This window comes from Rhopalosiphum maidis, chromosome 4, assembly GCF_003676215.2.
Source record: "Rhopalosiphum maidis isolate BTI-1 chromosome 4, ASM367621v3, whole genome shotgun sequence".
Classification (NCBI taxonomy): Eukaryota; Metazoa; Arthropoda; class Insecta; order Hemiptera; family Aphididae; genus Rhopalosiphum; species Rhopalosiphum maidis.
This window is the reverse complement of record NC_040880.1, coordinates 17,438,502-17,455,547: the sequence shown is the minus strand read 5'-3', so window position 1 is coordinate 17,455,547 and position 17,046 is coordinate 17,438,502. Positions and strand designations below refer to the sequence as shown.

The following is a 17,046-nucleotide window of genomic DNA, read 5'->3' as shown; positions in this document are numbered from 1 at the left end:
TGTTAATTTTAATACTACAAAGTTTTGATCTAGATAATTATTGGTTGCAAAAAATGATCATACAAAAAAAAAATATTTTCCAATGTATAATATACCTAATATAGTAATATGTACTAACTATATAGTTTCCATATTTTCTTTGTTAAACTTGGAATTAAAAAAAAATACATCATCTTAATAATTTGATAATTAAAATGTTAAAAAAATAGTTTAGGGTGTCTATAAATTACATTACATTATAATATTATATAATCTGTCAACATTTTTAAGATTATTTTTTCCTGAATTAAAAAATAATCTAATTTTAAATAATACTCGCTTACATTTAATTAAATTATCTTAATATACTTTTCGTAATTCTCTTGAAATTATTGGGTAATTCAAATAAAGATTATGTGAAACAAGCGTTGAAAAAAAATAAACAATTTTCTTAACTGGTAGTGAATTTAGAGGTCCTATTACTAATAAGTAATATTAGATTGCACTCTGTGAACAAAATTCTATATGTCGGATTAGAAATCAAACATACGACATGACCACACGAACATAATAATTATTATGTGACTTCTGAAGCACTCCTTTTACGATAAGCAGCGATATTGACGTTTCAAATATAAGCAAAACTTATTTATAATTTTTATGTATTAAATATTATTACATTATTGTGTATTTATACATAAATATTTTTAAAATTAAATAATAATATTGTTACAACTCTATAGAATAGTCATAGTAATCATCGCAATCAAGTATAATATTTTATTGTGTATGTTAATCTAAATATTAAATAGTTGGTATAGCAGTAGTTTGGTAGGTAATTGTTGTTATACATTATAATAAATTAGTTGTAGAAATACAAATACTCGTTATGTTATAATTATAATATTTATATTAGGTACCTTTGGTTATAAATACTAATATTAATAAGTTTATAATTGTATGTGTCTATATAGTCGTAGTTCCACTGTCTGTGTGCCAATAAACACGTTCTCGTTATCTACTTATGTGCAGGTAAAGTATAAAAATTATAGAACTTAGAAGTATATTACACAACACCTAGACAGGAAACATCCCTGCATAATGTACCTCAACAAATGATAAGCCATTTAGGTTTAAATTTGTAATAGTGTGTTGAGGGGTACTTACAAGGGTAATTTAACTAGAGAAGTGAGTATACCACCCAAGTTGGGTTAGTCTATTCCATTCAGTAGTAACCAGTAGGTATACTCACTTCTTTTGTTTTTTTTTTTTTTCAATAATACGCGAGTAGATAAACCGGTACTTATGTAGCCGAATGGATAATTTAATTTAATTTTTAATATTAAATTCTAATATGATATTTAGTAGGTATTAGACGATTGTTAAAAAAAAATTTGCAGTGACCTTCTATCTTCCACATATATATATATAACTATATAACTATATAGTTATGGGTATATTAAATGTTATATGTTATTTTTCTAAATTTAAATTTTCCAAAAAAAAGAAATATTTTCTTTTAGGTTTTTTTATTGGGTTTTCATACATTTTATTTGGAAAAGTATTATTATAGATATCTGCAACAAAAAAATAAGTATACTTATTTATATTTGTATCTAATAAATAATAATTCGAGCTGTAATAAAATAATAATTTTGAACGAAAAAACAATTTTTTTTACCTAATAATAAAGTTTTAACCATTGCCACCTATACTTGCGTAAAAAAACGTATACTCACGAATATTCTTAGCAATATAGTACTGGTTATTGTAACAAGTTGTATAATATAGGTACCTACGATATTTATCCAATATTATTTCCATGAAATCAAGTGTAACTAGTCTAAGTGCACACGTCTATGAACTTTTATTTTTATGTGACAGCTCCACCTCTAGGTTTATGACTATAACGAGATACATTAATCATCACAATAATATTATGTACTTATAGTATTTACAAAAATATAAGATACAGTACGAACGCCGAAAGTCATGTTCAAAAATCAATAATGACCATAATTTAATATTATAATTGGTTGCTGGTATATAATACATAGGCGCAACAGGCGCGTGTATAATATATATTTGTATAGGTGTTATCATTATGGTGATGTTTTGATCGCGTATACTTGGGAAACATGATATTATGTAATTATAGGTAACTATATAATGGCTAGTAGCCGAGAAAATCAATTTCGACATCTATTTATGTACGGGAAAATTTATAAATCACTGCACCGGCGTGGTAGCGTGTACTGACATGTAAATATTTAGGTACCGTCGTACCGCGACGCGTGATAACAATATCGCGGAATAATATATTCGTATACCTATTATTATATAGTACTATATAATATGTATGTACGTTTGACATTTTATCCGATGTCGTCATATATATCTAATAAATTTAATTATTAATAGTTGGTGATATTTTTATTTATTCATTTTTTTTTTGTTTGTTTATTTATTGTGTATAATATATATTAATATAGGTGTATATTGCATTATTATTACACCATCTAAACAAAATAATCATTCAACAATAAACGCAAATGACGAAGTTAATGCTTTTAAATTTAAATGAATACTTCCCACAGATCATTATTCTGAATTCCGGGCCAAAATACTACTAGCTCATAATAGGTAATTAATAATTGCAGTGTACTATATGTTTAGCAAAAAAATATACAAAATATGTTTTAATCAAAATCAATTAGCATACTTATAGTGAATTTATTTTTAATCATCACTGGAACGTGGGCTGGTTCTAGGTATAATGGATACGCAGACGCGCAGTATCACTAATCACAAGTAAGTATACAGTCAGTCTAGTGAAGTTTTTCCAATGGGTAACCCCTCCTTACTTTTGTCATTTATGTAGTGACTGAAGTGTCTCGGATTATAATTTTGAATAAATGAAAACCATATATAATATATACACAGTACAATATGTAACCAGGGCTGTCCTAAAGATAAAAAATATAATAGTGGTTACTGCTTAAGACTCAAGAGCATAAAATTGCTGACTACATTTTTTTGAAATAGATTTAATTTTTAATTATTTTTTTTTTCTTCAACTTGGTAGAGTTATATAATTCTTGGCAAAAATTATTTTGAATTCGTAATACATTTTAATTTGTTAAATAGGTACTTTAAAATGTTTTCTGGTTTCATGGTTTAAAATATTTATGCATACAACACAACGACAATTGAATCGGGTTTTATACAGAGTGTTCCACTAAACATAACCATCCATTTTTTCTTTGATAATTCAAAACTTGACTTAAAAATACCTTAGGCCACATATTTTCAAATTCTTAAAGTTTTTTGTATTTAAAATAGTGGCCTAATAATATGAAGATTTAAAACTTCTGTTTTCCAAATGAAAACTAACCTTTTCTACTGTAAATTATTTAGTAGATAATTTTTTTGAAAATGTGGACGTAGACAAATGTATGATTTGTTATTTTTTATACATAACCAAAGATAAAAGGTCCACGATGATGTGTATAGGACGATGTGCAAAAATGGTTTGAAAAAGTTAGTAATTAATATTAATCTCTATCAAGATTTATAATTTATAAAAATAGTATAATAGATACTAGATTTAATCTTACATCTAATTTATATTTTTATAAAACTGCAGTTTTATGGATTATTTAATTTATTATATATTTTAATAACTAAGAAGCTACTTGTTCAAATTTTGATTCAAAAATTATTTTCAGAAGAATAATCCGCATTCCGCACAGATAAATTATACTAGAAAAGGGGAGTTTCATTTGAAAACAGATATTTGAATCATTTCAGTACATTCCTTAAAACGATATAAAAATCTAAATAATTTGAAAATATGGTCTTTAGGTATTTAAAAATTCAAAAATGCACGTGTGCTAAATTGTGAATATTACAGATTGCTAATTTTTCTTAAGAAAAACCAAAATTAGAATTTGAATAAATTCATTATTAAATGAAAACTTGGGGGTGAGTTGTTTGCGATGAATCTCTAAAAGTATATTAGTACATAATATGCACAATATTATGGATTTTCAATCAAAGTACATACAACCAATAAATGCGGTATGTACAATTCACGGACATACATACAATGATAGTATAATATTTTGATTCGAATTTCATTATTATTATTATTATTATTATTAGTAGTAGTAGTAGTAGTAGTAGTAGTAGTAGTAGTAGTAGTAGTAGTAATAGTAGTAACTAGTATACTAGTAATAGTAGTATAATATAATTTAGCAGCGCGTATCTCGACGACCTTGATGGCCCAGTGTGGTTGGGTTTTCCGTATAAAAAATGTGTGTTTTTTTTGTTTTTGCGATTCCACGATTTGGAACGGGTTAGGTTAGGTATTCATTTAATAGAAAATATTATTAAGCAAACCGAGAATTTATCGTAATTTTTATAAATACGAGTATGTACTATGTACATGTAATTTTTTTTGTTGTTCAAATTGCTTCGTTTATACTCGATAATATACATTGTACATTGCAGGTATTTCTTTAAACATTTATACGCAATAATAGCATTAGCAAATACGTTACTGTGTGATAGGTAAAAAATAAATAATTATATGTTATCGCCGTCGAGCAACCTGTAATAACGACGTGTTGTCAAATATATTTCGATTTGTAAAGCATTTTTCAAGCGAACAGCAGTCATATCGCGGTGTCTCCTCCGCGGTTCAGTTAGTTTAATTTAATAATACATATATATTTGTAGGTTTAAAGAACTATTACACTGTTTACCGCTGCCCGAGCGGTTAACACACTTATACAAAATACTTGAAAATATTTTCAGTAGCTAACCAGAAACGCGCGAGTCCAAGGGTTTATACTTCGTTTGATTTACCGAACGTTACGAAACGTTTAGAATGTTCTTTTTAGTTGTGTCATGCAAACCGCGGGTCCGGATCCTGGGAACACGACCCTCCCGTGGTTGTATCGTGTATTCGTGTGATTAGGTGGTTTATATATAGTGTTTATACCTATAGTTACCTATATACCAGGGTAAATATATTTTTTTAAATCGCATCGTTCGCACTTGGTAGTATGTTTAGTTATGCATATAAATTACCGAATGTTTTTCATTAAGCGTTCGTACACAATAAAAATTAACAATATATTATTCAATTATCTGTTTATGTGTAATAAATGCATTTAAATTAATAGCGTTTTACGCGTAAACCGCAGTCACAAACGCGATTTTGTCCCCTTTCGCGGTTTTCTACTTTTCGAACAATAATAATATTATAATAGGCAGTTTAATTTCAAAAGATTTTCATCAGTTTAACGTTTAACTTACTATTACACTGTCATCGTTTTCCGTGTAAACCGTGTTACTATAATATATTATGTATAGGTACATACCAAATAGCTGAACATTTTCAATTACTTCACCGTGTGCCCGTGTAGTTAGTTAGGTGGTTTATTTTTCTACCTATTTAGGTGGTTATAGATATTTGTATATTATTTTTTTCAAATCGTACGGTCTACATTTATTATTATATATAATGTAAAACAACACAGATATTCCTTTAACTTAAAAGCGTTATTGGCTTATTGCTGCCGTTATTCGTACACAATTTTACAATAATAATGACGTAATAATATAATATGCAATTATATTATGTTTAAGCGCAATGGGCACACAATAAATAATTATAATGTATTGTAGGTTTAGCATTATCGCTGTCGAGCTTATAGTCTGCAACAGCGCGTCGTTCTCGTTATTCGTTAAATACACATTTCGATTTGTTTCGCGTTACCCAACCGATGAAGTCACACCCATGGCTTTTACACCTCCCCCCCTTCAATCGTGGTTTTCTGCTCTTCACGATTAGAACGATATTGTCAATATTCATAATATCAACAATTATGTATTTAACAAAACAATTTTCAGCGGTTTAATATATGCTTTAATCTCACCGCACCGCGTTTACTATAGATTGACAAATTTATAAGTATACTCTTAAAATCATTAAAATAAAGTGACCACATACTACAATTATCGACATCGACCACTTAACAACGATCGCGTTGTAGTGACGTTGGTAAGAAATTCGTAAGAAATGTAGCTCACCGAGAGAAAACTCTGCAGCCGCAAAGAATATCTGTCGTTAAACGTGTTTTCGCGTTTGAATATACAAATTTTCCGTTTGTAAGACGCGTATACGCGCGCGAACGCACGCACACGCCACGGCTACTAATAAACGTATTAATTTATGCGTTGAATTTAAAATTATATATTTGATATAAATAATATTAAAAAAAACACTATATATATATATAACCATATATTATAACGCCGCACATTGCCCGCCATCGCCGTTACGAATACGCTATAATACGCGACCATGCGTGTACCGGATTACAGATAAGTATAATAAAAACATAAAAATTATAATAAATAATAATAATTATAATATTTGGATAAGGACGTCGTTTTCAAACGTATTAAGAGGACGCTATACCCGCATGTGTTGTCTGTCTTAGACACGCGTAACATAGTTAAAAACTGTTTTGCGCGGGATAACTTTACTCCCTCGATATTTATATCAAAATTACCAAAATTATAAATCCCATTGGGAAGAACTTTACCTGTGACGTAGCGTTTTAATTTTTTTGATAGTGGTAACCAATAATTTTTAATAATTCAATGAAAAAAACCTTAAGTTCTCAAACCGATAACTTTAATTGCATTCATGTTATTAAATAAATTAAGAGGACGCCATACCCGCATGTGTTATCTCTGTCTTACTAACGTACATCACAACAAATTTTCGTTTAGAAGAATACATTTTGCGATGTTAGCTTTAATATTGGAGTAAATTTACTTAATATCAAATTTAAAGTTAAGAATATTATCTAGACAATGACATATGTTTTTATTGATATTATCATTTTAAAGTGAGATATGAACATTTTAGAGTTGTGAAATTTTACATAGCTATAACTCACTTTAAAATAATAATATCAATAAAAGCATATGTCATTGTCTAGATAACAGTTTTACCTTTAAATTTGATAATAGGTAAATTTATTCTAATATTAAAGCTAACATCGCAAAATGTATTCTTCTGAACGAAAATTTGTCGTGATGTACGTTAGTAAGACAGAGACAACATATGTGGGGTATGGCGTCCTGTTAACGGCAACAACAATACATGTAATGTATTAATGTGTAAATTATTTGTGTAAAAGAGCCCCGTCAACGAAACGATTTTTGACGATGTTATACAGTACGGACCGATCGGACTGTGGGGGGGAGGGACTGGGCGACGTGAACAAGGTTAACCGAACCAATACGGCGTACACATTATTATACGTTTTTGACATTGTTAGTGTTGTTGTGTGTACATTATAAAATATAATTAGTAATTAAAATGAAAAATATTGAAACCGCGCGACGACGACTGTTTTATTATATCTTTCGCATCGAATGCCGGCGATCGACAATCGATCGTTGCGCGTTTTCGACCTGTACAATAATATGTAATATGAATACACGACGATGATTAATTACGTCGCCGACACTCGACCACCCATTTGGGCGTCGGGTACCCCACGTCCCCGGCTCCGTGAGTCGTGCCGGCCACGATGTAGCTCACGAGGTGAAAACTTTGAAACAGCGTCCGTTTTTCTATTTCCGTACGCGAGCGTGGGCAAGACGCGCGCAGCAACTTGCGAGTCGCGGACGGAGATCGACCGCAATACACATACATCACCGATATAATTTAGGCATTCGGCGATATCGCCACTGTAAGCGCGCGCGCGAATAAAATAATTTAATCATTGATTGTGCAATTTGGCGTGAGCCGTGAGTGCAATGTTTCCGTGTCTAGGCAGCAATTCTGCAAATAATTTTACTAAATTTTAACTCGAGACCAATTTTTATACAATTTCTTTTTCAAAAAAGTACTTCTCTCTCGACCACATGTGTCCTCCCGAAACCGTTCTCTATAACAGTGTTTCTCAACTGGTGTTCCGCGGAACCTAAGGGTTCCGTCAGCTGGCGCCAAGGGTTCCGTGAGAAATCTGGGAAAATATACATTAATTAATAATATTTTTGATTTGAATTATGATTCTAACATGGACTAGCTTCACAAATTATATGGGGGTTCCGCAAAACGTTCAAGCTCCTGCAAATGTTCCGCAAGTAAAAGAAGTTGAGAAACACTGCTCTATAATGTGTCTTAACCCGGCCCCCCCCCCAACACCCCAACCAGTAAGACCGTCTGATGCATTTGTACCGAACAAGAGCGCACGATGCACCGAGCGCGGCGGCATGCGGATAATAATTGATTATGACTCGATAAAACTAAATAATAATAATATTGTAATACACGTCCGAGTGAGGACGGAAAAAAAAAAAATGAAATCAGTAATCGCGCGAACGTTCGAAGGGCATAACGAGAAAATACCGGCGGCGTAGATCGCATAAGTGGGCAGGCGGCGGCCGCGGTAGTGCGCCTGTGCCGCCGGTCGATTGTCGGCGGCGGTGTACGACGAGCGCCTCCCTCCCGCGACCCCGCCACCCGTGCGGCGGCGGTGACGGGCGGACGACGACGACGATCGTGACGGAGGCGGCGGCAGCGTGTTCGGTCGTGGTGGTGGTCGGCGGCGGTGAGGGCGCGGCGTGGTCGGCGCGGCCGCCGTGTTCCTGTTTTGATGACGCAGAACGCCGTGCGCGCCGCCCGCACCCCACTCCGCCGTCAGACGTCATTTGACGTGGCTGCTACGTAGCACTCGCTCGGGCCAGTCGGATCGCAGGACCAAGCTCTCGTACGACGTAACATTGTGACTGCTGGTAAGTAACGGCGGCGGGCTTACGGGGCCGCGCGCTCGCTATATACCTCGTTGTGTTGTCATCACTCCCGTGTGTCTCCTCCGTACCTATCTCTCTCGGCGTCGTCGTCGTCGTCGTCGTCGTTGCCGCCGCCGCCGCCGCTGTCCGACGTCCGTCCGCGTCGTCGTTACGATTTTATCGTTTGCGTTAACGTTCGCTGTCACCGGTCGCCGCGATATCGCCCGTCCGACCGCCGTTATCGTCGTTAAACGCCGCCGTTTCGCCGTTTTCCGCGGTTCCCGTCCGGACGATACCTCCGACGCGCCTGCGGCGCCGAAAAAGCGCGTACTCCTCCGGCAGTACGAAAAAAATCGCGTTTCGCATTAACAACAATATCAATATAAAATATCGTCGTAATTACAACAACATACGCACACACCATGTTCCGCACGCAATGTCCGTCCGGCGACCGCGTAGATTACAGTGTTATTGCGACGGCCGGCCCGCGAAATTTTACAATCATCCGCGCGCGTTATCACAGCCGCCGTCGGTTTATTTATTATTGTCGTCGAGACGCTTTATTTATTTTCGTTGTTTACCCCTACCCGAGAGCACTGTACCCGCCGCGGACGGCGGACCCGATGATGTCGGATACCCGCGGAGACGGGCCGGCGGCGTCGGAAAACGAATTATTAATACGTCGTAAACAAACCGCGAGCGTGTCGTTTTTATTTCGCGTGTCCACCGGTGGTCGGACGACACCGGACGGACCGATCGTTTTTACAGTAATATCACATTATATTATCATTATCGCGTATGCTGTTACGCGCGCGCGGCAATCGTCCCTGCACTGCGGCTGTTGTGGTCGTGTAGGCCTTTTTCACACCGCCACCTTCAACCATAACGGTTTGTGTTCGTCATGATCAAGTGTTGTTTTTATTCGTTTGTGTAGGACGTAACGACGATCTGATCGTGTTATGGACGGTATGGTAGAAGAAAATGGGACTGGCGGTTCAGTTGATGCCCTCGTCTCGCAGGGTACCGGCAGTCCGATTGTCGTCACGTCGGTAAGTCGTCAACGTCAAACGGCGTTATTTGCATGTACTGATGGTGTGTATTTGTTTTTCTCATATCGGTGAATAACTGTTGACAGGTGCACTCAGTCATTCAAGCGAACCAACAGTCAGTCATCCAGACTGCAACGCAAGGCACCATGCTCACCAAAGGCAACGTTATATTATTAAGCAAACCGAATTCAGTCATACAAACCCCTCAAGGAAACATACAAACTCTTCAGGTAGTAGTATATTTTTATATTGTCCAATTAATAACAATAATAATAATAATCATTTATTCATATTGAAATGTCATAAATCGAGTATGCTTGTATGAGATTGTTATTTATTGTTTTGTTATCTGTTGGCTTATTAAAGTATAATATAATTACGTCTTTCGTTGCTTTTCAAGGTTGTCGAAGCTGGTAGTGATGAAAGCTTATCAGCAAACGAGGATAGCCCCAAAAGAGGACGCCACGATGCCTTAACAAGAAGGCCGTCTTATCGGAAGATCCTGAATGATATCGCAGGTTGTTTGATCTATCCGCGTGTTGTATGTTTCCAAACATATTAAATAATTACTATTACATTTTCCGTTTAGGCGGAAAAGTTGAATCATCTGGTTCAGATTGCGATTCAAATCTTGACAGCGAATTATCTTCAAATTCACTGTCTGCTCATTACCAAACTGGTGAGTTAATGTATTTGTAACAACTTAATATTAGGTATATTATATAATATATGAATATTTTGAATTGGATTAGTTGAATTTTAATTTACTATAGGTTATAAGATGATAGTCTAAAAACATATTTTTTTTATCCTTACAAATAAACACAGAAATTAATGTTAATTTTATTGATAAAAAATAAAAGACATTAAATTATTATTGTTGTACTAGTGTGAAATTGTCATAAGTAATAAATATGTTTAGTATGTAGTAAATAATAATAATAATAATAATAATAATAATTATAAAAATCTTCAGTAGATATACAATATATGTATAGAAAGTAAAACAATCAATTGTTAAAATCTTATTTGTGTCATGACACATTTAAACAATTCAATCATTTAATAAAACACCTAATTCACAATACAAATCTTATTTACTAGAATGATTTACTTTTATTAAAATCCATATCACTGTTAATTTTATTGGAGTTGATTATAACTTAAAAAATACTTTTTTATTAATGTGATTTTTAAGTGCAACGGTAAACTGTTTTTAAAACATTCCATTAGATCATATTACAAAATAGCAGACATTATTACATTTAAATGTTGAGTAGGCTACAGCTGCGGGTATGTTATCAGTTATCATATTAAATTAAATAATATTATTACATTCTAAACATAATTACAAATGATATGGTAGGTATTTATAGGATTTCTTAAATTGTACATAGTATTTATTATTTAATAGTATTGTATCTAACATAGAGAATCATGAATGGCTATATTATAGCTATATGTATTATGACTTAATAATACTATACTTACTAAACACATTTAAAATATTATACAATACACATATAACATGTATAGTTAATAATATGTGATTTTAAATGGACATTAATAAAATATAACATTACAAAAAGAAATGTTTAAATTACTTAGATATAATAAGGATTTGGATTTTAAAGAAATATAAATAATAATAAAAAAAAAAAACCACTTAAAATATGAAGAAAATGCATTTTGTATATCAAATTAAGTAATTAAAAAATATATATGTCACTACCAATTATTCATTACCAATTTTGTCATTTGATGACTTAAGACTGACATAAAATAATTTCATTAAAAACATATTTTATTTGGAGGTTCTATAGGTAATATAGGTACTTTGATAAACGCTTAATAAGTTCTGACAAGTACTTTATTGATATGTCTAACGGCAATAATGACTCAGTGGGCACTTTCTTTCTAACACATTATTCCATACGTCATGACATATATTATGTAATATCTTCATAAGCCCTATAAATATGTACAAAATTACTATATTAAAATATAATATATAAACAATTTAACATAAAATATGAAAGAAAAGAGAAAATAGAATTGATTCCATCAAACATTTTATAAAATACATTTGTATGTAAGAATTATCTTTTCATCATTTTTTTTTTTTTTAAGTATTTACTTTTTAATATAAACCTTACATATAATAATCATACTTTTTTTTGTTATATAATATATAGTGTATATATTACTATACAATAAATTGTAGTAGGCTCATAATATTTAAGTATTTTAAACTATTACTAAACAATTTTGAACCACTGTTGTATGTTATAATAATTGTTTGTATTTCAGTTCCTGCATCAATTCAGTTAAATAGCCAAGGTGAAATGCATAATATGCCAACATTAACAATGTCAAATGCGACTTCTACTGGTGGTACTATATTGCAATATGCAAGTCAGGATGGACAATTTTTTGTACCTGGTAAATTTGTTAAACACAATACTAACAGTCTAAATTAACACTATTTAAATATGTATTATAAATATTTTTTAGTTGTTACCCAAGGAGGGAGTTCCACTTTAAATACAAGTTCTTTGGTACCCGAAGACCAAGTTAAAAAACGTGAAATGAGACTATTAAAAAATAGGTAATTAATTTTATGAGTTATTAGTACTCCACATAATGATTTGTTTGTCTTTCACGTACATAGTATTACATAACTTATTTAGATTTTTATTAGTTGATTAGTACATTGAGTACTGTTCTAATGTGCAACCTACACTAAATATTAAATTATATTTATCGTTTAATAATAATATTCGCATATTTATATAAAATGTATTCTTAGTTAAATTATAATTTATGTTGTCAAAGTATCTTTTATGTCAATTATTATTTCATTATATATTCATGTATAGTGAAATTGCCAATACTTCTTTTTTAATAGGTATAATGATTAATAAAATAAACATATCGTTAATTCTCTTGCTATATTTTTTATTGCTGTTGATGAATTTTGCATAGGCTTTTTTACCATATTAAACTTCATCTATATTTTATTATTATTCAATAGCTTATATTCTTTTAATGTACTACCTCACTCTTCATTATTTAGGACTTTGGTATAATAATAATTATTATCTTGTGCTTATAGGAAATATATCTTAAAAGTATAAAAATTGTGCCTTGTTCAATATATTATGGCTAAGATAATTAATGTTTTATATTATTTTACAGAGAAGCAGCAAGAGAATGTAGAAGAAAAAAGAAAGAATATATTAAATGCTTGGAAAACCGAGTATCTGTATTAGAAAATCAGAATAAAGCACTTATTGAAGAGTTAAAAGCGCTAAAAGAACTTTATTGCCAAACAAAGACTGAATAGACATAGTTTTTGAACCTTCAAATTTAAAAGAGACCAAAATTGCATGCTTAACGTGATATTTTCAAAAATCTTGTAAGCTCATTTTAACTTATATAATATGTTTAAATCTTTTGGTTATGTGTTTGGAATTAAGTAATTTTTAAAAATGGTTTATTTTTGTTAAAATCCAAGAAATTAGTTAAAGGGTCAATTGTGCAGTTAAATGGGTGGCCAATTCCGTGTAAACGATTATTTTAGTGCATAATTGTCAACTACATGACATCACAGTAATTTTTGTTTATGTATTTTCAAAGAATTTATGAGCTTTTATATAATCTATGCAGTTACATAATTTTATATTGTGAAATTTGAAATTAAAAAAGGGGGTTTCTTTTTACAATTAGTGTTGGCTACATTTTTTAAGTGTCAAACAAAAGAATTTATGTGGTAATTATGGGGTTTGTTTAAATTAAAATAATTTTTTCCTTAAATTTACTTGTTAAAATGTACTATCCAGGTTTGGTTATGATAAATGAATGGACTATTTTTTTATATATACAATTCTCAAAATATTAAGTTACCTGTATGGTTATTTCGATTTAAGATATAGGTATATATTATATAGATCATATATATGAATATATAAATAGGTTGGTTTATTTTATGTATTCAAATGTATTACCATTTTTTAAGCTTTGATATTTGCCATAATTTTATTTTATAGACATCAGTTCATGAGTTTTACAGTTTGTTGAAAAAAAGGGTGTTAACAAATAATATTTTACAGGGGAAACAAAATTAATGTTTCAAAAATAGAGATTGATTTAATTGTTTCATTTATTTCATCTATTTGTAAAATAAAAATAAGTTTTTATTAATATTTAAAATATTATGCTGGAAACAGCCTAAAAAATGATAATGTTCCACAATAATGGTACTAATTGTTTATCTCCAAGTTCTTAAAAAAAATTTTTTATCTAAATAAAACTTGGGATCTAACTATTTAGTTTTATAAATTAGTTCATAATTATCCCCTGTTTGATGTTAATATTGGAATTGACTACCATTTATCATTTAACAAAAGTTAAAGACCTCTTTCTGTATACATATTCTATATTATATAAATATATATCTCGGTATAATTGTTAAAACGGAACAATAAAATATTTTCGTAGAAATTAGATATCTTTAATTTGTTTAGTGTATATAGTTATTTTTAGACTTGTTTTATTATTATTATTTTTAAATGTAAATTGAGCATAAAAATGTAATTTTTTTAATGTAAATTTGTTGTCTATTAGAAAAAAGATTATTTATGAATATATTATGAATTTGTTAAATATTGTGTATGGTGTATAATCGATAATCATGTTTCATGTATATATCTATATATGATATAATAATGATAAATATTTTTAATACTATTTTGATAAAAAAAAAAATCCGTTGAAGTTTAAAATGGTTACATTGTGTTTAACTGTTTATATAAATGTAGACTTAATGGTTGAATTTCTTCAATCTAAACTTTGAAAACAAACCAAAGATAATGAAGCTATTAACCAATTTTTATCAAACAGATTTTTGATTATTTATTCTAAATTTGTTAAATAGATAACTAATTTATATTATAATTTATTCTTTGTTTATTTTGTTATTCTTAATTTGTTTTATCTTTGTTTAGATAAAGGGATAATGTTGTTATGGTATATCTACTTATAAACTTGTATAATTATTATTTTTTGTAATCCTTTTTAGTTTTATTAGTGTTTTCCTTGGTTCAAATAAAATGTTATTTTGAATGACAATAGTGAACGCAGGGGAGAGAGTTAATCCTCTTACAAATATCTGGAAAAAAAATAAAAAAAATACTTAATCATTTCAAAATTTCCCATAAGAATAAAATTATACATTTTTAAAAACTTATTCCTGCGTTTTCCCCTGTCAAAAAGAATTAAAATTTCAAACAGACTGTTTATAATCATTTTTTTAAAATCTTAATTGTATATTAATAAAACAGTAATTTCAATATTGTCGAATTATGGGTCTTGATAATCATACATTCATACATAATATTATTATCATTATATCAATCCAAATTTTTTTGTTTTCTGCAATTTAGAATTTAAATCCAGTATAGTAATACAAAAACTGCATGTGTTGAATACATAAACAAGTTAAAAGTATTAATTGTTCAAAAGGATAATCAAAAGAAAAAATTAATACTTAAGAGTATAATTGTGTTTTGATGAATCACAGAACAGAATGGTCAATGGATTGATTAAATGTATTATTAATCGAATTGATTCTAAAATTTTGTATATATACTTTAAACATTAAACAGCTGTTACTACGCTTTTTCACTTAGAATACTACAGCGGTTACCAAACTTTTTACGACCAGCGTACCCTTAAGAAATAGTTTGTTTCGCGGAACCTGATTTTTTAAACAATATAAAATAATAATTTTTTTTATAATATAAATAATCCAAATATATTATAAAATAATTTTCTCAATAATCACATACATCTGGCGGAACCTTACACTGGGAAAAGCTGGTTTAGTGTTTTCTGTATAAACCGTGTAATCAACCTTGTTTTACAGATATGTTTTCAAGTAATATGTACAATTAGCAGCACATAATTTATTTTAAATAGTTCACGATTATTCAAACAGATAAAAACGGATTAGTAATGCACTATTGTAGATTTTAAATGAATCGAAATCAATTTGTTAGATCTCTAGAGAGCTAATGACCTATAACCACGTTTACCGCGCAAGTCGATCAAAACAATCATATTTCGAATTAGTATTTAATACGAATCTTAAATATGTATTTTCTTCTTTTAAAAACATAGACTTGAATTATTAAAATTCACTTACTTTTTGATCAAGTAATTATGATTAATTTATTTCTAGAATTATTCACAAAAAATATAATAAAATACAATTTAATGCCCATAACCTTACTATAATGTTAGGGTCATATCAACTTAAGGACGATTTTAAATAAGATCTGATTTTTAAATTTTTTCAGGTAACAATAATTAATATCTAAATTTGGCTTGATTATAAAAACATGGTTTGATTTTCTTATTTCAATTATTAGCAATATCTTGTAATATTTTTGAAAACCATTTAGTGTTGTCAGACATAACAACTTACAAGTAGGCTATTCTCAGTGTAACATTCCATTATGAAATTGAAATAATTTGACTCAATGTTTAATTATAATATTTGAAATTTGAATAACGAATTTTCGACAATAAGGTATAAGTAAGTTATTCATTATTTTCGTCTTTAACATTAAATTCTGACACGTTAATTATATTTTATCGGGCCTAGTTTACAATCGAATTTTTTTATTAGATACCTATTATTTTCGAGCAGAGTTTACAACAACAAAATAATTGCAAGACGAGTGTATGTCGGCCCCCAGGGGCGGACTGACCAGGGCAGAAAGGCGGAGAAATCCACCTGGGCCGGTCAATTTAGGGGCTCTAAATTGAAATTATAAATTTGTGATATTATGGTAAAATGGCTGTCTGTCATGCTCCTGCATTCTATTATTTTAATTTCGTATCCGCTGTAATCAATAACCATATAATATGAATATGATTCTTTATATAGTGTTACATAATTCAGTTATCAGCTTAGTGTGCTGGCATTGTTGTCAATAAGTATATTGAGCTATTAATAGCTCTTGATATCTACTTATTGTAATATTGTTATTGTATCCGCCGTCACCCAACAGGCAATACACATACACACAAATACGTGTGGCGTGTGGATACTGAATAATATACTAGTTATATAGTCGGCTACATATTATAATTTTCGTTTATAAACTAATAAAATTTGGAAATGGATACA

At 30.4% G+C, this 17,046-nt stretch overlaps 1 protein-coding gene across 1 annotated transcript; it reads left to right on the top strand.

The window, feature by feature from the left end:
• The first annotated feature begins 8,658 nt into the window (after positions 1-8,658).
• Positions 8,659-13,197, top strand: LOC113560820 (cyclic AMP-responsive element-binding protein 1-like). Its single transcript, XM_026966912.1, has 8 exons — positions 8,659-8,805; positions 9,737-9,851; positions 9,938-10,084; positions 10,252-10,369; positions 10,441-10,530; positions 12,162-12,293; positions 12,366-12,459; positions 13,050-13,197. Exons 2-8 carry the CDS (start codon positions 9,762-9,764, stop codon positions 13,195-13,197), a joined length of 819 nt encoding a protein of 272 aa, XP_026822713.1. The 5' UTR covers positions 8,659-8,805; positions 9,737-9,761.
• Positions 13,198-17,046: the final 3,849 nt, after the last annotated feature.